Raw genomic sequence first — 24,370 nt, forward strand, 5'->3', positions numbered from 1 at the left:
GCAGATTATATTTATTTCAATTATAGTATTCTAATGTAGTAGTAAAGTGAATTTCAGCCTGTGATCTGTGGGGCCTCATGGATTTCTGTCATAGTCTGCAAATGCAAACATGAAAAACAAGTTTATATTCAACAAGATAGACTTTTATAGCAGTTTAGCTCACTTTGGAGAATTCGTAGCAGTCTTCAGCAGAAAGGAGGTGGAAAACCTCTATGTCAGTGGATACTCAAAGGTATACGTGGCTTACAGTAATGATGTGAACCATTAATAAGCTAAAGGAGAAAACAAAAGTCTTTTGTGCTACTCAGTGCTATTTCAAAGCAAGAACAGAGAAGGTGTGGACAGGCTATAGCAGGCTTCTTCTGTCAAACTTCTGTAGGATCTCTTTAACTCTTGATGTCAGTGAGGTTTCTTTAGTAGGGATTATTATTACAGATCAAGAGAAAATGGAATAGGGTATCTGACATGTATACTGTGTAAACAGATTGTAACATACGAGGTGGTTTTGCACCATTCAGGAAGCCCTTATTCTAATGCATGAGATCTAGTGCCTTTCATAGACACATTATCCTACAGAAGAAGCAGTACAAAAAGAAGAAAAGAAATGAATCTCGGACATTGATTGCATCATATATGCTTATACACTTCTGCAAAACTGAATGCTAAGTGGAATACATGAAGCAAGTCAGAACAATAATTTTATCTCAGTCTTGTAATCTTCTGTAGTGAAGATGGCTATATAGCAGACTAGAAGGGTTTGTTTGTCCAAAATTTGTTTCATTTCACCCAAATATGTAGGTCTTATAACAGATACTACTGCTCCCTGGCAACCTTTTCTTATGTGGTGATAGGTAGTAGAGAATCAATTTTTTTTTGTGGTAGCTTTTTGACTATATATCACTATTATGGAAAGTTTATCTTACCATAAACAGATTTGTCTGTCATTCACATGCTGCTGCCAGTGATAACCAAATGTTGCACCTGCTAATGGATGGGAAAGTATCCAAAAGCAGGTGGCAGAAAAATAGTGTTAGGCTGGCTCATGCCATCAAATCAGCATTAAAATATCACATTATCTATCAAAGAAATTACATTTTTCAGGTTTAAAATAAATGTCTCTTTATGTTTAATAGGAGATTAAAATAATGGCATATAGCTTGTGAAGCTCAGCTCATCTGAATGACCTGATCATCTTGGCTCTTTTTGCAGTGAATGAAGAGAAATAGACATTTTTTTTTAATTCCACAGTTCATCCAATCTATTTTACGTATCTACTTTAGGTTGAGATTAATCATACCCCATAAGTTACTGTTAACTCTAAAAGACAGCTGGTTTCATATAATTGATCCTGAGAGCTAGTTAAAATGAATGCTACCCCTTTTTTTCTGGAAACTGAGTGTGTTTGCTTGTTTCTTTTTTGGGTCAACAAAGGCAAGTTGCAGGGTTGTGTAAATATTCACATGGAAGCAATCTTTTACAAAAGAACAATGATAAATCCCTATAATAGATTTGTACTGTGTGTGATTATAGACACTTCTGACACATAGGTTATACAGTAGACTAAATGTCAGGGTATGAGTGTGAGCATGGGAAAGTGGTTGTCTAGATTGCTGAAACGTCAGGGTAAATGCTAGCATGCTCCTAGCTTTGGTTGTATAGCAGTCTCCCAACCAACCTCAGGTGTAACATAGTATACAGCATGAGCTAAATTCCCTTGAAGTGGCTTGTAGAGAGCCATGCTCTTTTGAAGGGTAATTGAAGTGCATGGCTGTAGTGAGAGCATTCTCATAGGTCTTGGGGCTTGATCTTTTTTTAAGATACTAGCACAGATAGAGATGCAGTGTCTATGTGATGGAGTAGCAGTCTTTTTTTTTTTTCTTGTGTGTGTAGGGGGGAGACGCATTCCTTTTCACTAAGTCCAGTTACTTCATATTGTGATGTCTGATTCTCCCCTAATTAGTGAAGGACCTCATAGAGTCGTAGAATGGTTTGGGTTGGAAGGGACCTTAAAGGGACACCATCCACTAGACCAGGCTGCTCAAAGCCCCATCCAGCCTTCCAGTCTGGCCTTGAGCACTTGCAGGAATCGGACATCCACAACTTCTCTGGGCAACCTCATGTAGCGAATGAGCTGAAAATAGCAAACTGAAGGGAAGACCAGCCACCTGATTCAGAACTACTTAATGAAGCTGTTCAGTAAAATAAGGACAGCAAAATGGAATCCGTTTGTAGAGTCAGAATTACTTTCTTGGGGTGGGAACAAGACAGCAATAAAGGAAGAATCCACAAAGAATAACCTGGACTTGAGAAAGGTGAATTTGGAACCACTCTTTTTCTTGATCCAAGAGCTGGACCTCAAGCCAAAAGGAGTGCATATTTACATTTTGGCCATGTTATATGGAAAAATGCAGAGAGGAAAGGGTAAAATGTGGAAGGAGTTTTAACTGCTCAGACTAGGACTGCTCTTTCCAAGGAGCAGAGGGGGTGCTGTTTACCCCATTCAGCATGTTAATAGGCTAAAAAGGGCAATGCTAATAGAAAATGAGTGTAGGAGTATTTCTTCATTTCAGCAGAGAAGAAACTGAATCCATGCTATCTTGACAATAGGATGGATGAAATAATGTTTGCATTTTTTCTTCCTGAGTTACAACATGGTCTGTTGAGTTCAACATGGAGATTAGATGAGGAAGTGAAGCTCGCACTTAGTGGCAAATACAGGGTCAGGAGTTCCTTTCTCTGAATAAAAAAGAATGGAAGACTAGAGGTTTTACAAATTAATAAATTGCTCCCTAATATCTTTTAGAATAGTGTAGATAATATGCTTTCTTCAATAAACTAGTGCCATAATCAAGTATCTAATGAATAGTTTGCAGTTGGTGTTTCCATTTCTGACTTACCCAAATTATATGTAATTTATCTGTGGTCACCGTGGATACATCTGATCTAAATGAATCATGGGAATATAATTTTCATCAAGATCAGATTCATTGGTATTTTGTTTTATTTGACATTTTATGTATCTGTGCCTTTTTTTCTTCTCTTCTTATCTCTGATTGCAGGTTTTGACCTAGTGAAGTGTGAAGATCCTGGCATACCAAATTATGGCTACAAGATCCGAGATGAAGGACATTTTATAGACACTGTCATTTTATACAGCTGTAATCCTGGCTATACAATGCATGGTAGTAGCATTATGACCTGCTTAAGTGGAGATCGAAGAGTTTGGGACAAACCTTTGCCTACTTGCATAGGTAATATGGGTTGTGGCAATGAAAGATTTTGGTCTGATGTTTCAAGAAAGAAAAACAAATACTCTGTCTTTCTATACTTCATGCTATGATAATGGTGTAAATATTTTTCAAGTAAAGATTTAATGTGAACATCCAAGTATAACTTCTGTGAAACAGATGGCTGGCCATTAATGGCTACAAAATGCAAGAAAACACATCTTTCCACAGGGCAGCTTTGATGCACGACTACTGCTTTGGTTCTGATGATATTCTGGATTGAGTCTGATATGCTATTACAGGCAGTGGTATTCTCAAACAGTTCACAAGCTAAGCAAACCCCATGATAAAGCAACTTAAGATTTTTTATTATGTTTTTTACCTTACCGGTTTTCATCAGAAATCACTGAATTTCTAATTTTCATCCCACACCAGTGGATTGTTTAATCTGTGTGCTCTTGAGCCACTGTGGGCATGATAGGATACCCCATCTGTCAGTCTTGAGGTACACCTTTTCTCTAAATATCACACGTCTTCAAGTATGGAGAGCTGTTTCATTCCCAACCAACATAAATGTTACATAGAGAAGAACTAGGTGAGGAGTGTAAAATAACTGCACATCAGTATAGGTATTGCCTATTGTACCTTTGCAAGGCAGTTTCTCTCCTCCAGTGTTTCTTTCCAGTCCAGCAATTAGCAGTGATGTTTTGTCACTTTCCGAGTTCAAGTTTCAGATGAAGTTCTCATGAGGCCTTGGGAAAGTCTTTCTTTCTATGCATCTTCTGATGCTTAGTGTTTGCCTCTGCTGCCTGCCGTGGGCAGGCCACCAACTGCTTTCAGAACTTACCTGCAGGATCCCTGCTTGTTGCCTCTCTCCCATATTGGGTGTTACATTCTCCATTCCAACAGCAGCTTCCTGCTGAACACATTCACAGATTTAAAAAGGAGCAAGTTCCCTTCCTTTCAAAAGTTCAGCTTACCCAGAGGGTAAATGCCAGCAAAACATCAGTGAACAGCATTTCTGCTGTCTTAGTAGAACTCATGATTCCAGAATTATATCTCTACGTTTTCTCTTACATATTTTACAGGTCAAAACAACTATTTCCGGGTTTGATTTAAGGACTTCTGTAGGCTCTTTAAACATTCAAGTCCTCAAGCTCTTTGGTTAATTGGCTAGCTTCCTTTTCCTCTAAGTTTGCCCTTTTATAGAGAAAAGCTACAATTAGTCTTACCTATGCCTGTCTCTGCGTTTAATTTAAATGAAGTCATTGCTGTAAGGTTATTTCCTGTAATAATTTCTTGTGCCTGTGTTCACTACAACATAAGTATTTGAATCACTTCTAAAATACTTGTTGGTTTAAAGTCTGTTAGGTGAATAAATCCAGCCATCTACCTATTTCCTTAGTATGATGATTTCTCATCTAATCTTCTAAGCTATATGTGGGATGCTCAAATCTCAACCATACTGTATTTAAAAAGAAATAAAAAATAATGTATATTCCAGTCTGTCCTGGATGAAGATAGGGAATGCAGGATTAAGTGAATCTAAAGAAAAATACTATGTTTGCTCCTGAAGAACATCTTTTGTAACACTTCTCCAACATATTTCTGACCAGTATGTATGTTTTTAAATGCTGACTTTAGTTTACTGGATCACTACTATGTAATGCTCCTTCTGCACCCATATCTCTACCTGTATTTCCAGTTTGCTTGACAGCAGTTTACTTTCAAGTGTCTATCTTCCACTTATGATTGCTACTCTATTAATTATTGTTATTGTTATTGTTGTTCTTATTGTCATCAGCATTAGTATTGTTATTAGATTTTGTACCTTGCCTTACTAGATTTGGTTTCTGTATTTTCTTGCCAAGCTTCTGGAATCACTTGTACCATCTTGAGGATCCCACTTCACCTCGAAGTAAAATCATGTCCTGATATAAATGGAATAGTCAATTTTCTTTTGGTATCCAGAGACAGGCTTCATTCTTGCCTTCTGTCTGTTCAGCCACAAATCTATCTTTCTGTATATCTTCATCTCTTTACACACCTTTTTATTTGCTGTCCTTTCTTTATCTTTAAAATCAAATTTGGGAATTGTATCAGTTTTGTATAAGCTTCCTCGTCCCCTTTCTCAACTTAAAACTCTTATGAAATACTAACCTATTTCCCTAAGAAGTTGAATATTCACTGTTCTCTCTGAAAATTTTCTAAAGGGGAATCTTTCTAAACAGCCTTTCACAAACAGACTGTTAAATTAATTAAATTATGTTTTTTTCTACTGTTCTGTGCACAGGAAAACTTGTCATTAAGAACTCTAAAAACTCAGCTAAGCATCTGCAGATCATTTCATGTTTTGTTTTTATTTCCTGCTTCCAATGTTATTTATATAATCTTTTCTTTCTTCAGTTATGCTGTCACATTTTATCCCTTCCTACTTTTATTTGACAGGCTTTCTCTTCTTACTTTTTCTTAAGTTGTCATGAACTTCCAAACATGACTTACTTTTTCAGTCATATTTTCTTAATACCGTCCTGTTTGTGGAGACCTATTCTTTTTTGCTCGTGTTCTAGATTACCATTTGATATTTGATGTTCTCTTCAGCGACATTTAAATTCATCATTGTCTTTACAATCATTTCAGTCTCATTCACAAAAAACTTTCAAGTCCATAAATAAACATATTGCGCATATTCTACACCTAGTAATTTTCAGCCATACACTGGTATATTGATCGACATTAATCTTAATTTTTCTATGTTCCTTAATGAACATGTTTTATATCCCTTAATGTTCCTTAAGCCTTAATGAAGAAAGCCATTCAATTATTTTAATTCCTTCTCTAGAAGATTATAGAACATTTTTTAATATGATCAAACTTTATCACTTTATCACTCACTTTATTAGTAGTAATATAGTGATTCTTTATATAGTATATTCTTTGAGGTGACTATTTTACAGTGCATATTGAAAAATATTTATGCATATTGAAAAAAATCAGAATTTTTTATTATAATCACTTTGGAAAGTTTACTTTTGATCCACTCCTAATATGGATATTATTTTTTTTTTTAAATACATGATCTATATAATCCATCATCCCAAATTTTAATCATGTGTTCTCTTTCTGAATGTCTTCTGTCAATTAGTTTCAGTTTAAATAATTTTGGCTTAACTAGGTTTCTTGAGTTATTTGGTAAATACAGGAAGGTATCAGTCATTTCTTCATCTGTAGTTAGCTATTACAGTGACTGTTGCATTCTGAGCTTACTTGTATAATAAAAATTAACTGAAATATTTGGCAAAGGTAATATTTGAAGAAATTATGTGCTAAAGTAGATTTCTGCTGTTGATCTGTAAATAATACGTAGTGTTTTGATTGATCAAAACAGCACTATTGTAAATCAGTCACTTTGTTTCCTCTTCAGATATTATCCTTCCTGGTAACAGTTTAGGTGTTAGTAGTAACTTGGTGCCATGTATAAGGGTTATTATTTGTCAAGAGTGTTGCTGATAGATTGTTTGGTCAAAATGCCATGGTTCTTTCTTCATCTATGTCGTACGTTATGGTTGCTGTACAGCTGTGCTTGAAGAGTTCCCCATGGTAGCATTTTTTAATACTGCTGCTTGTAAGGCAACACTGTAAATGAAGTAGGAATTCAGGTACATCACTTAACTGAAAAGTTATTGATTATAGAATCATAGAGTGGTTTGGTTCAGAAGTGACCTTAAAGGTCATCTAGTTCCAATCTGCCTGCCTTGGGCAGGGACACCTTACACTAGACCAGGTTACTCAAAGCCCCATCCAGTCTGGCCTTGAACACTTCAAGGGATGGGGCAGCCACAGCTTCTGGGCAACCTGTTCCACCCTCACAGTAAAGAATTTCTTCCTAATACCCAATCTAAATCTACCTTCTGATCCTTTTTTGCTCAGTGGCATCTGACTGTAACACAGTTCCAGTTTCATCAGGGTGCATCTTTATACTGGCCAGACAACAGCATGATGCTTTTAGCAAGCAACGTCAGAATCATATGATTCTGGATGCTAAGCACTGCAGCTGATCTCTCCACAAAGTTACGATAGCATTGATAATAAATGTGTTTTAAACAACACACTGCATACTTTCAAATCATGGATTTCTGATCTACTCTTTCTGTAGGCATATGGTATTTAAATTTTTAAATAATAAAGGACATGACTATGCATTTTCAAACATCTTTTTGATATAATTAAATTTGAAATTATATAGAAGAAACCTGAAAGCATTAAATTTAAGGCATTTTGACAGTAGAGCAACATATAAAGCGATTCTAATCCAACAGTGTATGTTCTGAATTTGAGCATTTATTGTATTGCTTAGAAGAGTCATACATCTTGGTTGGGATATTTCTGAAATGTTTCTGCTTTCTAGCTGATGCTAAAATTGTGCTTTTGTAGTTTCAGTTTATATCAAGCTATTCTTGTTGGTATAATAGCATAATCACAAAAGTATGGTTGATTGCTTTGTAACAAGGTAGGAATGAGAACATATGTGCATTTTTAACTCAGGCAGCTGTCTTGGTTTGTGTGTATGTGTATTACTTCAGAGAAATCAGATCATTCTGTTACCTTTTTAGAAGACAGAGAGATTTGGAATGGACAGAAAATGCAAGTGAAAAATATTATGATCTTGTCAAAAATACATTTAATCCTTACTTATTTTGTAGCTGAGTGTGGTGGTCGAATTCATGCTGCTACATCGGGCCGCATTTTGTCCCCTGGTTACCCAGCACCATATGACAACAATCTTCATTGCACTTGGATTATTGAAGCAGATCCAGGAAAGACAATAAGGTACGTGCTTGATTTCAATATTTATTGTTGACTTCAGTATATTATAAATTATAGCCTATTCTTTGTATTTGCATGCTCTTCTACACAAGCTGCTGGTTTTCAGTGAGGGAGGCAAGGAACCCTTCTATCAGGTGGCCAGGGTTTGCCTATTCAGGTGTAAAGTCCCAGGTTTTGGGACATGATAACTGCCCTAGGAACCTGCCCAAATCCTTCCATGCACCCTGCCATGCAGACACCAGCTGCCTCAGGGCACATTTCAATATCGCCTCACACAAAAGTTGTCTTCTCTTACACCAGGACAAGACCAGATTCCACAAACCCCATAATATGCTAATAGTGTTATGCAGTAGTGTTAACACACGTAAGGTTGAACAAGGACTTCGGGAACCTGCATAATAGAAGCATCCATATCAGCCATGGATAGGAAGAAAGATGTATTCCCTCATCCTTTCCACAAAATAGCTTCCCCATCACAGTGAGGCCATCAGTGCCAGGGCAAAGCACATAGAAATTTTATATGTTAAAGTGTTCCCAAGATCAGCAAAAGAGATAAGCAGTGCAGACAGCAAACTCCATGACCCACACAGGAGCTTGCCACTTAGTAACTGTTATATCTATAGTATGCCTAATACAAAACTGCTGTCTTGAGCAATACCCACATTGCATGCTAAAAAGTATGCTGGTGGGTAGACACTGGTTGGACACCAGGCACCCACAAGGCTGCTCTGTCACTGCCCTTCTCAGCAGAACACGAGGGGAGAAAATTAGATGGGAAAAAAGACCATCTGTGGGTCAAGATAAGGGTAGTTTAATAAATCAAAAGCAAATGTGGCGCGCAGAAGCAAAGGAAAACAAAAGATTTATTCTCTATTTCCAGGCAATGTCCAACCTGGAAAGAAGGGCTTCAGTATGCTTAGTGGTTTCTCCAAAAGACAAATGTAATAATGGATACCACCCCCCACCCACATGCCCCCAGTTTTCTTTTTGCTTTTATTGCTCAGCAGATGTCATATGGTGTGAAATCCCTTTTGGTTAGTTTGGGTCAGCTATTCTGGCTGTATTCGCTTCCGAGATCTTGCCAATCCCCAGCCTGCTGGTGAGGGGGAATGTTGTGCCTTGATGTTGTGCAAGCACCACTCAGCTGTAGCCAGAACACTGGTGTGTTGTCATCATCTTTCTCGCTACCAATACAAATCACAGCACTATGAAGACTTCTATGGGGAAAATAGCCACCATCTCATCCAGAACTATTACAGCTGTCAACTGTGGTTTCAGAATTCTTCCCTAGAGTCACTGTAATGCCCTTCTTTTATATCTTAGTGTCACATTCAATGTGATAATTAGTTTTAAATCAAATATAATTGTTTAACACTATTTCTTAAATGCATTACCTCAAGCAACCATAAAGTTCCTGACTCTCTGCCAAGAGTGCTCAGACATCAGGCATCTTGGACCTTGTTGGGTGTCTATTAGGAACTGTTTTTTTGTCATGAATGCTTTGATCTGATGAGGATTTGACAAGCAGCAGCAACAGTAGCGAAGATTAGGTGATATAAAGCTTTATATTCAACACTGAAGGGTTTTCACTTTCCATTCCTGCTCTCTTCCGTCATATCATTAATGTATTTGACATTTTGAATTATGTAAGTATGAGACTTTTTCCTAATAATTATTTGAATAATGAGACCAGTAACATCTAAGACATTGAGAATAATCAGATTTGAGAAAGAATAAGAGATTTTAATAAGAGGTGTGGACAGGACTCAAGAATGCTTAAGAGGTAAAGACTGGAAGATTTCTCCACACAGGGTAGGCAGCATAAGGGAAGAAATTAGAATACAGAAAATCAGGGACACAAAACTGGTGATTAATGCATGAAATAAAGGTACATGTCAAGGACTGAATGATGGAATCTAGAGCTTTTATTTCTAAAATGATTTATGGAAAGATGATGGAAGGATTCCAGAACTCAGGCAGAAGGGAATTAGTAATACAAGAAGACCTTTTAAAATAGTTTTTCCTCATCAGTTTGGCATAGTGACAAGAAAGACTATCATACTTTGCTGTTGATGTGTAGCTAAATCACTCAAGTGGAAGGGATACCAATATTTAAAGACTCTTTCAGCTCAGTTTTCTGTAGTAGCGTAAAGATTCAAAAACTTTGAAATGGCAAATTCTATTCAATATTCAAGATGGTTGAATCCTAAGAGGAAGTTGCTGTGAAAGTAAGAATGTAACAGAAGCATTTAACTTCTAATCAAGAGAGATAATCTTAATTTCTGACATTTTAAAATAATCTGTTCATACTAATATGCCTGATGTTATGCAATAGAGATTAGTTTTCTATTCCTACAAAGGAGTACAGGATAGAAGAACAGGATGTAATAGGTATTTCTATCTACTGGATAGAAGTATATGATTTCCAGTAAAAATGTTACTTAACAATAGTATTGATTTATTTATTTTGAGTAAATATTAAGGTGTTTTATTATTAATTTATTGGGACAATAGTTTTAACTGATTGCTTAAAGGAAAAGTATTACTTTTTAAAAATAAAATAGGCAAAACAATATAAGCAAATGGCTGGTTACTCACTGGGGGGGGGGTGTGTTACTTTTTTTTTTTTTTTTTTAGTAATCCCATTTCTAAACCAAATAATTAATTCACTCCATCATGGGTGAATTCAGTGTGTCATTTACGTGTGAATGACAATCTTCAAATTAATGATTTCAACTTGATGACACATGTAATGAAGAAATATCTACACACAGCTGTTTGAAACAAAAATATAATTTTCATATTTACCTGTTAGATTTCTTCAGTGTTAAAAATGTAAACAGTCAGAACTTGAAGTCGGTGTGCATATAACACAGCACTCTTGAACATCTTTCTAAATCTAATACTTCACCTTGAGATAAATACAGATTATTCTATTATAATTCTATATTTAATAAGTTTTTGGCATAAGGCAAAGGTAGAATAATACATGCCATGCTGACAGAATTTCCTGTGCTGTGTATGCTTCTGTCTGGTAGTGACTACTTTTTTAAAATTGCGGTTCAAGTCAATCACTGGTTTTGGTACACTCATTTGAATATAGCCTCCTTCTCTCCAAACTATACAAACCCAGAGCTCTTATTTTTCTTACAGATATTTAAGGGATAAATTAATTTACAAAACAAGTATTGTGTCTGTCAAAGTGATGTTTTCTGTAATTCAGGCATTTATAGAGCAGAATAGCATCTCTCTTCCACAATGAGCTCATACAACAGGAAAAATTAGTAAAACTGCAGAGCCACCAGCCCTTTTTCAGTCCTAAACAACATCCCAAAACTAAGTACAATCTGGGAATGATTGCTTGGAGTTTTGTTAAATTTTGTTGAATGAGTAATGTACAGTGCTTTTAATTTCTCTTTGCAGTCTGCATTTTATAGTTTTTGACACTGAGGCCGCTCATGACATCTTGAAGGTGTGGGATGGGCCTATTGATAGCAGCATCCTTCTGAAAGAATGGAGTGGCTCAGCCCTTCCAGAAGATATTCACAGCACTTTCAACTCATTAACATTACAATTTGACAGTGATTTTTTCATCAGCAAATCGGGCTTCTCCATTCAATTTTCAAGTATGTAAATTATTTTTCATCTCAAATATAATATTGATATGTACTATTAATACATGTTATGTATATTAACTGTTCCTCATCTTATAACTTAGTCTTAAAAAAAAGATAATTTTAATCATATATTTATGCAAATAGCTACAGCTAGGGAGAAGTTTTGTACTTTGAAGTTTAAGTTTTCTTATTTCTAATTTTCCACAGCAGCCATACTCCTAGTATTGTCTAATTAGCATTATTTATCAAGTCGAAATGGATTTGTACATACATAAATTTTCTTCTACACTGGTAGTTTTTAATGTTCCTACCAGTGCTACCTAACAATATATTCTTTTGTGTTTATACATTGTATTGCTTGTTTTTTTTTTTTTCTCACAAGATTGGTTACATCATGCATCATTTTTATGACCTTAAAAACTGTTTGTGTACATGATTAAACTGAAAAATACATTTTAACATACTGAAATAGATTTTAAAATTTGGTATTAAATGTATCTAATTCATCTTCAGTTCTAAAGTGAAAGAATATTATCAATATTGTAGAAGTGATCAATACCATAAAATTAACTATGTGGAGTTTTTCTACGACATGATGAATGGTAAGACAGAGGGTAGGGCCCAAGGGAGACTATCGTATTTTCTTAGTTGTTGAATCCTTACATATCTATATTTCTGCTCAGCAGCATAGGAAAACTATGAATTAATAAAGCATGTACGAGTAGGAGTATTGTTTAAAACTTCTGTAGGTGCTGTCATTCAGATGCAAAGGGCACAGATAAGTTTTCTCTCATTATTATTTCATAAGGAAATACACTTTGGGCATTTCCTGGTCTCTAAATAATGTCTTTTACATTTATCCATTTAATTAATTTTGCTTGATTTTTCTTAATGCTGTACCCCCCAAACCAGAGGCTCTTCTATCAGCCCTAAGATACCTAGATAAAAGAATGCAAAAATTAGTCAAAGACAGAACAAAATCAATATTTCTAAAATTTCTGACCAGTATGCTGTTTTTCATGTTGTTGAAAGAAGATAAATTTTACATTTTTGAAAATAAAGGCGTTTTTTACTCTGTTAAGGTTAGTAAACACATTTTATGTTGTATTTTATGGAAATACTTATAAGTTTATGCAAGGATTTTGAAAGGAGGAAAGTATTTAAACAGATTTGTCATTACATTTTTTGACCTTCCATGATACTTGTGGTAAGTAGGAGATAATTTAATGCCTTAAGGGTGAAGAACTGATTTTCCCGTCTGGTGGATGCATTCACTGATCATGCTAGCAGTTGCTAGCTAGTTTCATTCACCCTGCTTGACAAGTGGAATGTTTTATTAATTTTTAATTGTAAGGAGTAAAATATATGATTTAAGGAATATGTTAAAGTAAATTTTTAATTATTTAATCTAAAAATCAGAGCTTAGTTTATTTAGTCTCCTTGAGGTAATAGGGAGACCACTATGGCCTTGATCTGTAAAGAATTTAAACTAATCAACCTACGGCTAAATGAAGATCTCTGCATACTTAAGTATTCATTATGTGTTCAAACTGTAGGCCAATTTATAGCAAAGCTGCACAGGGTATTGAAAATTCACTACTTTAGTAGTTTTTAATTCTTAAAGTTCTTTAAGTAATTAATTTAAGTTGCTTAAACTTTTTCTGGTTATTCCAGAAGATGTGGATACTTATTACAAATTCTGTGAAGATAACTGGTCAAGTTTTGTGTCTTTGTGTCACTTGAAGTATTTTCATGTGTTGCATTTATTAATGAGTGCATTTTATTTTAATATAAATTACAATCCAAGAAGTAAACTTCAGGTGCAGAATTACACAGGATTAGAAATCCTTCAATATTCTGGACCTCTTACACTTACATACAACTTCTGGTTTGGATTATGCAATTGGGATGAGTGTCAATGAGCATCAACTTGTGGGATCATACAAAGGATATACATCTGAGAATATATGGTCAAATGAACAGTTTAAAGACGGCATTTTAGAGCAAACCTGCTAGAGAATTTGTTTCACTGTTCTGTGGATGGCCTGATTACTTTCTATGCTTTGCACTCTAAAATGTCTTTACTGCATCTGCCTAAAGAGGAGGCATTGTGAAAAGATAGTATGAAGTAGATCAGAAAATAACACCTATAAAGTACTTACTGTTGATTGTAAATGTGATTAAAGGAATTTTTGATGGAAAAATGTAAGTGGTTGAAGCTTAAAAAAAAAATGTTTAAACGCTATTAAAAGTGCCCTGTCTTGTCCACTCAACTCAGCAAGTAGACATGAGGACACGAACTGACAAGAGTGATTATGTTAATTGTAATCAGTCTACTGCTTTTCATTAAAACTTAATTACCATTTAATCGTGCATAAAAGGACAATAAATGGAGTTCATTGTACAAAACTGACCTTTACTGTGGGGGTTAAATACATTCAAGCTGTATATTACAAGGCAGGGATGTGAACCAACTCTTTCTGGTCATAATACAAAAAGTGAACACAAGAAGGGCATAGACAAATTTGCTAATTTGCCTCTTTGTTCCAAAAAAACAAAGTTACTGGCAGCAAAAACTTCCTAAATTAACTGTCAAGAAGAAACTTTGTAACCTAGCTTAGTTCTGTTTTACATGTCTAAGGTAAGTGGGATATTAATTTCCATCTGAAATGGCTGTTTTCTTTTTTTCAGCTATAGGTCTAGATGTACTAACATACAGTATATTTCAAACTTCTGGACATCTCACGGCAGGTGAAATGAATCCTACTTGTCTTTTTACAGGTGTTAAGTTCCCTTAGAAATGCCATAAGGTATCCTAGCTAGTCTAAGTCTGCTACTCCAGGTTATACATCCGTAAGTCCTTGGTCATATCTTCCATGTCTATGCAGATACCTTGGATATCGTAAGACATCTTGAATGAGACTAGCCACGTATTTTGAAGTAGATCAGTCTTGCCGTGAATGTTAATCTTCAGCTACCCTAGACTTCTGAAAGTGCTTTGATTCCATGCTAGTCTATGGTCCATTGCTTTTATTGACCTAACTTTATTTTATTGAGAGCTTATTTATATCTAGCCATATAAATAGTTTTCTCGATATTTAACAAAACCAATGGAAGTGGCAAATGATAGGAACAGCATGGGCAGTTGATAGTCATATTATCATTCTCACAGAATCAGCCTTGTTTTAGCAATACCTAAGAGTAATTCTACCCTTAAAGTCTAACCTTTTTTTCTGAACTAAATTCTTAGCTGTTGTAACTGGAGAACTGTACGCATTTTTTATTTTTTAAGTAAATAATGCGTTCATAGTTTCTCAGCCGGCTTCATAGATTTTGCTCCTCCAGGCTATAAATACGTCAAAGGATTATTTGCACTCTTTTTATAATAGAAAAAAAAATTTTTGGAAATGTCTGCCTTTTCCAGAGTCAGACCCTTCTGTGGTCATTTTCTATGCCTACATCTTCTTCTATGGCATTGTTCATTTCTCTTAGTCATAGTATTTGGTTAGAATACACTTTAATTAACAGTATGCCTGTGTCTGCTTTCATGTGAACAGAAAGGTAACATCGTAAATAGTAAAATGTTAATAAATAAACAGATTCTTTTCTCAATTTCTTTTTAATATGTCTTACTAGAAGAACTGCACGCATTCATTTTATTAGAAGCGAATATATGAAATAAAGGCACTTGCATAGTTGGTTTAATCCAGTTCTGCTGTTGCTTTCTCGCTCTCCCAATATTTTTAAAATTTGCTTTTGAATTAAATGCAGATATAAGCAATGACAAGTAAAGATACCTGGCTATATCTTAACAACACAAATCATCAATTATGATAATAGAAATGAAAAACTTATAGGGAGCGGTTAATTAGAACAATCATTTGGAAACTGTTGTCTGATGTGACACATCTATTGATATCTTTGTTTGACAAGAGCTTAAGCATCAGCAGTTCTGATAGTTACTGATAACACTGGGCTTAATTCCGTTTAAGCAATGATGCTTGGTTCTGCCCGGTTTTGTAATTCCATTTGATCATGTTTTTGTCTGCATTGATGCCTACAGTAACTGTCACCTGTCTAGATCTGTTGAGTAATGTTGTCTTGTAAATTGTTCTTTTATTGCTGAGATATCTTTTAATCACTTGCTTAATGGCTGGAGCTACTGCATTTAGGTAGTAAGAGCATTTCCATGACAGAATCTCAATTGCTAGGATTTGTCATGCAGTTATTCCAGTTTGATTCACAATTAAATTATCAAGAGAAGGAGGTTAGCAAAAAAATATATTTTAAATGAAATGTACACATGCATAATCACATGTTTTTGCTAACTAACTAAATTTTGAGTTCAAAGAAAATGAAATCCATTCGGACTTCCCTTGTTAAAATAAATAAAAGGACACAAGACACAGGAATTCATGATTCCATTTTAAAGTCTATAACCTAATCATTTCACAATTCAGTCTCTTCTTTTGCTTTCTGTGATGCTATAACTGTTGCATTGGATGTTCACAATAATTTCATGAAAATGTCTTAGCATTGCTGTCCATTGTCTAATTCATGGCCTGGGCAAGTCATCCTCAGCCTCATAGAGGGTAAGCTGTTCTTCATTTGGTTACAAGCACAAATGAAGCTTGTAGATTTTTTTGATGGCTATCTCTAAACTTAACAGCTTTTGTACTTCAGACTTAATGAAAGGGGTTGCATTTGCATTTGAGTTTCTTCTTTCTTTACATTCTTGGAAAATACATTTAAATACATGGTTGATGCTAATGTACTTTGATATGCCAAACTCCTTCTCAGACCTATTATGCAAAGATAATGCACTAAACAGGGGAAGCTTGTGCACTGTCTGCAATTTACAAGCTTAGCTCCAGAAAAGTCTTTATTATTTTTATAACCACTAGAAAAAACTAGTGTTGCAACACAACACTATAGCAAATGGCATAGATGATTGTTCACCAAAGATATAGTGAAAATATATTTGATAAACGTGATGTTGTGGCTGTGTTTGGGGTTTTTGGTGGTTTTTTTTGTTTGTTTTGGTTTGGTTTTTTGTGAGCTACAATACATTACAGGCTAAACAAACAATTAAAAGAAATGTCTTTCAGGTGAAGTATAGATCAGGCACAAATCTAGCATATTCCTCATAAGGCTACTGGCACACAAAAATACGGGGTTTTGTATTCTCAGAAACAGCCTTATATTGATTTTCATTGAAGTTTTAAATCAATTTTGAAAATTTATTTCAAGAGCCAAATCCAAACTAAGTCTAATATGGGATTCTGGAAGATTATTAAATTTAAAACAGAGAGTCTTAACACAGTGGCTGCCAACTTACGGAGGTCTGGAACTCCCTAGCAATTTGCAGTTTTGCCAGATGCCCTTTCTTCTGGCACCTAAACCTGGTTTCAGCTTTTTCATACACAGAAGCCTGTTCCTCTCTTAGCAGAGGAGGCAGTAAAGATGGGAAATTTTTCAGAGTATTACTCTATAACACACTGAATCTCATGTAGCTTACTGCTTTGAACATAAGTGTAAGAACTGAGAAGCAGCAATTTAATTTTTTTCCAGCTTAATGGAATTTAGATCCTCTCTCCTGGCCATGCCATTTTAGTCACCTAGTTTTTCTCAGTAATTTCTTGGAAGTCTGACTATGAAATTTGATTTGATTTAGCATCCATGAATCTAAAATGTAGTTACTAGTTTCCCTGCTTAGTAGAATATATGTTGTGATTGTGTTCAGCTTCAAGTTTCTGGATTCATCAGGGTTTTTTTTGAAAATTGTATACGGCAGTGTTATATCAGAGCGCAAACATGGCCTATCATAAGTGTGTAAGCTAGATATTAATTGCATGACTCTGTATTAGTCTAGGGGCTGAGAAGAAATGAGCCTGTTATAAAAGACCAGTGACAGAAGAACTGGTTATTTTTAATGTCTGGTTTACTTATGAAGGCATATAACCTCTATACCTTTTAGATAACTTGCACAGTACCAAATGAAGCAGTAGTAGATGTGTAATTTTCATGTAGTTACAGATCCTCTTGGGAATCTTGAGAGGTAAAACAACTTGGAAAGGAGACAATTTGAAAAATTGACTGTCTAAATGTTCACTTTGCTAGATGACACATCGGTTCTTAAGTAGCTGGTGTTTTGTTTAATTAGGATCAGATGTATTTGGCATGATAAAAAGGTTGTTAGTTTCCAGTACATAACTTCTGAGTCTGCAAGAGTAAACACAAGGATATTTTGGTGCTTACTAAACGTCTGTGATTGTTTTTAAAATTTAGAACTTTATATCATAAGAAATAGAGATTAACCTTGAAATGAATATTGAAAGGCATCAGTCCTTCATAATTGGTGCATACTTGACACAGTCAAAACTGAAAAGATGTTATTTGCTGAGATATTATATTGCATGACCTTTTAAGGAGAAAATGTAGATATTCAGAGATTTTATGGAAAAAAAATACTGATTAATGGCAGGGATGGGTTTATGTTTATTTACTTGAAAGAATTACGATTCCTTAACAAATATGCACTCTAATGATCCATTCTTTAGAGTTGTTATTGTCTGTCAAATGATAAATACTTCTCTGATGTCATGACCATGTTTTCCATCCCCTGTGGCCAAGTATACATTTAGTAAACTGCACTAATATGGGATGTCATGTAAATTGTTAGAGTGGTTCTTGGGAAATGTTTACGCAGTATTCATCAGTAATGACAGCACTACTTTAACTCTGGGACTGATGCTTATAAATTCTGGTGGAAAAACAGTCCACCACTTCTAAAAAAACTGCTATATCTTTAACTTCATTTAGATACAGGAATCATCCCAAGTTATGAGACACTATTTTGGAATGGAAACATGGTCAAAAAATTATGAATAATGAAATGTTAAAGATCCTTTTAGTGTGTTAATTATCAGAACCAATAAATTGATATATATTGATCTTTTACAGTTTCTGTGATTTGTCTAAGTGACCACCTATTTGCTAGAACATACAGAAAACCATTTTACCAATATCAAATGTTTGTTTCTCATTTTGCACATTCTTTTTTCAAACTGTCCCCTGAAAATTTGCAACACAGAAAAAAAAATAATTTCCAGTTGTACAAATGAATAATTGTTTCAGTTTTCCAAATGTTTAGTTATTCTTGCTGTTTCTTATAATGGTATACTCTTCTGGTGTGCATGGAAGGAGTAGATGCAGTTGTTGATATAGAAAAAGGGTTACCTGCACATTATGGGCACAGAGGTTGCATGGTGGTGATGGTGTCTACATAGTTTCATAAGTCTGTCTTATGAAAGCCTTTGGGTTGTACTATTTGAAATGAACTAGCAAAAGCATTCTAATAAAATAGTAATGTTTCCTGGTATTGAAACAGAAAAAAAAGAAAAAAAAAAAGAAAAACCCAACCAAAATACATCCCACCCCAAAAAAGAGAGGCGGGAGGACAGTCTGTTGTCACTAACACATCATTTATAGGAGGTATGGAAGAGTCTGTGCCTCTCTGTTTAAAACAACAGAAAATGATTATCAAGCATAAAGAAATATTACTTTATGTTCTTAGTCTTTTTTGGCCTGTAATTTATAACACTGTCCTGAAACCCAAGAACCTGAAGTGCTGCATACTGCTCTGAATACATTCTTTCCTTGGTGTTTATTGCAACTCAGCATGTTGAATACCTAAAGCCAGTGTAAAAGACCTGGCATCTTCCACAAATCCATACTGGATGTATATTTGTGTATCTACTTTATGAATGATTACTTGCTTTAAATCATACGGTATTGATTGTTCTGCTCAGTTTAACATTGCTTTTATAATTTATTTTTTTACAAAGTAAAATCCTTATCCAAACTCAGGAGACTAAACATAGGGAAGATATTTTGCTTGGATTCATTTTGAATGAATCCTAAGAAAGTTGTTGCTTGCACCTGATACAGGAACTTCAGGGCTACATAAAACTGCTATTTGATTCAGCCACTTAGTAAACATAGCATTTTCATGCTGCAGGATATTAAGACTATAAAACAATGTTATGAATATTATGCTACGTAGTCTATTGTGAAAAAAGCATCAAAGTGCATGAAGAAATTTGTGTTGATAACCAGAACATTAAAGTGAGAAAAGAAGCTACTAGCTCTTTTGATGCATTAACTGGGAAAAAAAAAAAAAAAAAAAAGAAAGAAAAGCTTGTGCGTGTTTCCTCTCAGGCCATATTTTATATTAAGGAAACTGGCAGGAAGCCGACATGATCACAGTGTATCTTAGTGGGCAGATTCTTGTAAAAAAAAAGGAGACAAAATGCCTTCCTGTATTAATTTATGAATAAATAATATTGCCTCTGGTTGGAATGCTCATGTAAAAATATTTTGCATTAAATTATGGGTGTTTAATATCTACACCTTAAAGATTTATTTCATCATCCGTTTACAGCTTCTATTGCATCAACCTGTAACGATCCTGGGACACCACAGAATGGTACTAGATATGGAGACAGCAGAGAGCCTGGAGACACTAACACCTTTCAATGTGACCCTGGCTATCAACTTCAAGGACAGGCTAAAATTACATGTGTGCAACTGAATAACCGATTCTTTTGGCAACCTGATCCTCCTACATGCATAGGTAATCAGATGAAATGTCAGTCTCTTTTAAAGATTAATACAGATCAGATTTCTTATTCAACTAGTGGGCATATATACGATGCTCATGCCGGAGTGATGCTCTTTTCAGAACCCAGTTATTTCATACTTACTGACAGCCTCATTCTCAAGCTTAACACTGGTTTTGGGTGACATTTTCTTACTGTGTTCTATTGTTTAAACTTCATACAAAGTTAAAATTAACAAAGTCTAAGAGAAATTATTAAATGGAAGCAGTAATTTGGATAAAAAGATTTCTCACTGAAATGGTCTTGTTAGCTTGGTCTTCTGTGTAATAATTTAGTTACATAAACTTCAGTCTAGCATTTATTCTGAAAATTTTTTGAATTCTTTTATATGTTAAATACCCATCCTGTGCTATCCCTAGAAAGCTAAAGTTATCTTTTTCTGAAGCCAGATGCTTGTTTTGAAAGGTAGATGCAGAGAAGGGGGTCCAAGTGGCAATGCTATTGAAAGAAATTAGATATATTTCTTTAACAGCAGGAGAGGGTGGGAGCAGTTCTTTCTTTGAAACAAGTTTTGATTCTTGGTTCTGTAGTCCTATATGGCATAAAGGTTTCTCTGAGGTCAGTACGCTAATGATTACAGGCTTAGAAGTCTTGCTGAAATGTATTTTAAGGTCATGAATGTAGCTCTTATAACAATAGAGTTAATCAACATCTGTGAAAATTTATCTGCTAGGTATAGTATTTTTTTAAATATTTATGATTATTTTTTGCCTACTGATTTACAATTAAAAGAAGACTTATTTTCATGATCCTAAAAGCCAGATGCTAGAATAAAGATAATGCTGTTTCTTTCTACAAGCCATTATAGAGAGACTCTTTCCAAAACAGCAAATCCCCAAACAACTGCAGTCTCTCTGTTTCTCTGGAGCGTTTATAGATACCTCAAAAATACTAGGAAGTATTGAGGGTGATGCAGGTTAGTGTCTCTAACTCCATATCATTTAGCAGAATTAGAACAGCATATAATCTGAACATTGTCTTCTGCATACCTTGTGTACAATGTCTAAATATCAGTGTGGATTTGTTTACTAAACATACTCAGATTATTCAGAAATTAAAAAAAATTACATAAAATAAAAAATAAAATATATGTGGTGTCTGATGGTGTAGAAGATTCATACTGTTTTTGTAAACAGCAATAATAATCAATCAATATTTCTTTATAGTCTAATAAAAAAAAAACAAACAAAAAAACAAAAAACAAAAAAACAAAGAAAGCCCCCAAACAACACAAACAGGAAACTAAATACAAAAGGAAGAAGGAAATAAAGAAGGAGAGAAAGGAAAAGTACAGGTTTTTGAGGCAGAAAGTATATTCATATTGTTATTCTTCCACATACTTAAAGAGACTTTGAAAGGGAAAGCAGATTAAAGAAGTGCTGTACACATGACGATATTAGAAACCATAAGAGTTCTGTAAAGCCATTATGTGTCTTTTAGGATTTTTTATAAAGTCCTTATTTCAGTTTGCAGACTTATACATTAAAAAGTATTTACATTTAAGAACTTTACTACTCACTACTCTAAAAGGTTGTGTGACTTCCATTCCTGATTGTTTAGTGTTTTCTGCTCTATTTGTACTTCATAGTTTTCGTCATGGTTATCACAGGTTCAATCATCAGCACATATACCCACACATGTTACTTCAGAAACATGAAACATTACTGGAACCAGTATTTATGTGAAATATTGCTGGAACCAGTATTTGTGAAACCAGAAAAGAAATAAAAATGAAAGAAAAAGAGAGATCAAAAATAATTACTAAAATTCAAAAAATGCAGACACAAAATCCTCCAAATACATACATACACTAACTTTTAAAACAAATAAATAAATAAATAATGGAGAAGAATATACTGTTTAGTTTTTTTTCAGAAGTGCCATGAAGGAAATGCCTTTATCAATGTCTTCATTTCGGTTAGGAGCATTGTTTCCAAGCAAATTTTCTTGTTCTCACTTTAGTTCATGATTTTGAATATTCTTGGAGCATTTGAGTGAAACTAAACTGGAAAATATGTTCTATGAGTGCATCTGATACACTGAAACAACATTCAGTCACCAGCATTCAGCTAGAAATGGCCATTAGTAACAACTGTTTTTCCTACAAATGTATCCCTGTCTGTCTGTGTGACTCTGTAATATAAATGCAGCCTGTGTTTACTACTGTACTTTCTAGTTAGAATTCTGTGTGATTATTGTCTTTGGAAGTTGGATTCCTTATCTGTTTCAAAGTGATGTTTAATTTATTGTAACTAAATGAATGTATTGGATTTTTTATTTGGGTAATACCTTTACTGAGTGAATCAAACTGTTTTGTGTTACATCTACAGTCAGAAAAACCCTGCATTAAGTAATGGTAAGAATATACAGGATCTTAGAGTCATTTCCAACCCTAACTATTCCATGATTCTGTGACTTCCTATTTAACTACATATTTTTATTTCTTTAGAAAGAGCTTTTCTTAGGCTTCTTTTGGATATGCACAGAGCTGACTTTTTGTAAGGAAAATATAAAAATGTTTGTTAGCTGGAAATTAGTAAAAGCAGAAGTCAATTTACTCCTGTTTAACAGCTAATATGTGCTTGTGAATTTAACATGTGACCATATTCCTTTTTCTTTTTACATTGTGACAGCTGCATGTGGAGGAAACCTGACAGGCCCAGCAGGAGTTATTTTATCCCCTAACTATCCACAGCCTTATCCTCCTGGGAAAGAATGTGACTGGAGAATAAAAGTAAACCCTGACTTTGTCATTGCCTTGATATTCAAAAGGTACCATTTCTAGATGAATGCCTCTGTTTAAAAAAAATTTAAATGTCATGTCTAAAAATGGCATCATTTATCACTTCTTAAAGCTTCTAATTATATGCTCTGGCTAAGTCCTGGAATGTACACGAGTTTTGTGCTATATCATTGCTTAAAAATAGCGTAAAAGAAAACTATGTAGTTATATGGCAGTTTTGATATCAAATACCTTCCTGAGCAGCAAAAAATTCTATGACCTGTGAAATATCTTTGAAAAACTGTCAGTTTTAGAAATGCTTGATTTACATTGTTGTACCTTATAGTAAAGACTTGAACTGTAGTGCAGACTCTGTAACTCAGTTCTTAAAGTTTTTTACAAATACAGAGTAAAAATATTTTGCTTGGAATGCATAGGTAAGTGAAAAAAAAATGGCCTATTTAAGAGATGGAAGACATCTAGATAATGTTTTCATAATAATAATTAAAAAAGTTAAATTGCTCAGTGTGTTCCATCATCAAACTACATTTCTTGCAAACAGTTTTTACATATATTTAAGCTCAGGGATATAGCTGTATCCTTGTGTTCAGTTTATCATTTCTATTTGAATCAAGCCTAAACAATCATCTTGCTTGCTGTATCTATGGATTCAAATGCAATATTTTTTCTTTCTTAGATTCTCTGTCCTAAGTGTGATTTTCCAGCTAATAGCAACATTGCTGTTGACTTCAGTGGGATGCTGATACAATTCTGATTCTTTTAGGAAGAGATGATGTCATGTTCAGATTTTTTTTTGTGTAATATTTGTACCAAAAAAAAAACACCAGCAAAAAACAAAACAAGTTTGAAAATTCCACAGTTTTTTTTGTTGACTGATCGAAATGTGTTTTCTAGTAAAATACAGAGACACAAAAAATTAAAGCATCGAAGACTAAGGTACTTGGAATTATATAAACAGGAATGTGATAATTCTGTTCTTCAGGTATGTGAAGAGTGTTAAGAGATGAGAATAGTTTGCTATTCATTACACTCTTGAAGATATCACATGATAGGTATGGTAAGCAGCATATTTCGGTGGACTGCCCGCATAATCAGCTCAAAAGATCCATTTAAATTTAGAAAAAAAAGAAATTTATAGTTATTCAGAATTCAGGTTTGTTTGTGAATTCTATTTTAAGGAATACAAATATGAGCACTGTAACAGAATTTGCAGCTTATGCTATACTTCCAGTCATGTTATAGATAATTGCACTCTCCACTCTCCCTCCTCAAGAA

General features: G+C 34.4%; 1 protein-coding gene across 1 annotated transcript in view; it reads left to right on the top strand.

Moving 5' to 3' along the window:
• The window catches only part of LOC130606014 (CUB and sushi domain-containing protein 1), a gene marked incomplete at its 5' end in the record, with an annotated part of 426,016 nt that overhangs the window by 222,623 nt on the left and 179,023 nt on the right, over positions 1–24,370 (top strand). The window contains 5 exons of the mRNA XM_057421927.1: positions 3,060–3,251; positions 7,931–8,057; positions 11,478–11,680; positions 20,115–20,306; positions 22,986–23,124. Of these exons, the coding sequence (XP_057277910.1) occupies positions 3,060–3,251; positions 7,931–8,057; positions 11,478–11,680; positions 20,115–20,306; positions 22,986–23,124 (853 nt within the window). The remainder of the gene's footprint in view (positions 1–3,059; positions 3,252–7,930; positions 8,058–11,477; positions 11,681–20,114; positions 20,307–22,985; positions 23,125–24,370) is intronic.

The sequence above is a fragment of the Pezoporus wallicus genome, unplaced genomic scaffold (genome assembly GCF_028554395.1).
Source record: "Pezoporus wallicus isolate ANWC-B61680 ecotype Strahan unplaced genomic scaffold, APGP_CSIRO_Pwel_v1 contig_6672, whole genome shotgun sequence".
In the NCBI taxonomy this organism is placed as follows: domain Eukaryota; kingdom Metazoa; phylum Chordata; class Aves; order Psittaciformes; family Psittacidae; genus Pezoporus; species Pezoporus wallicus.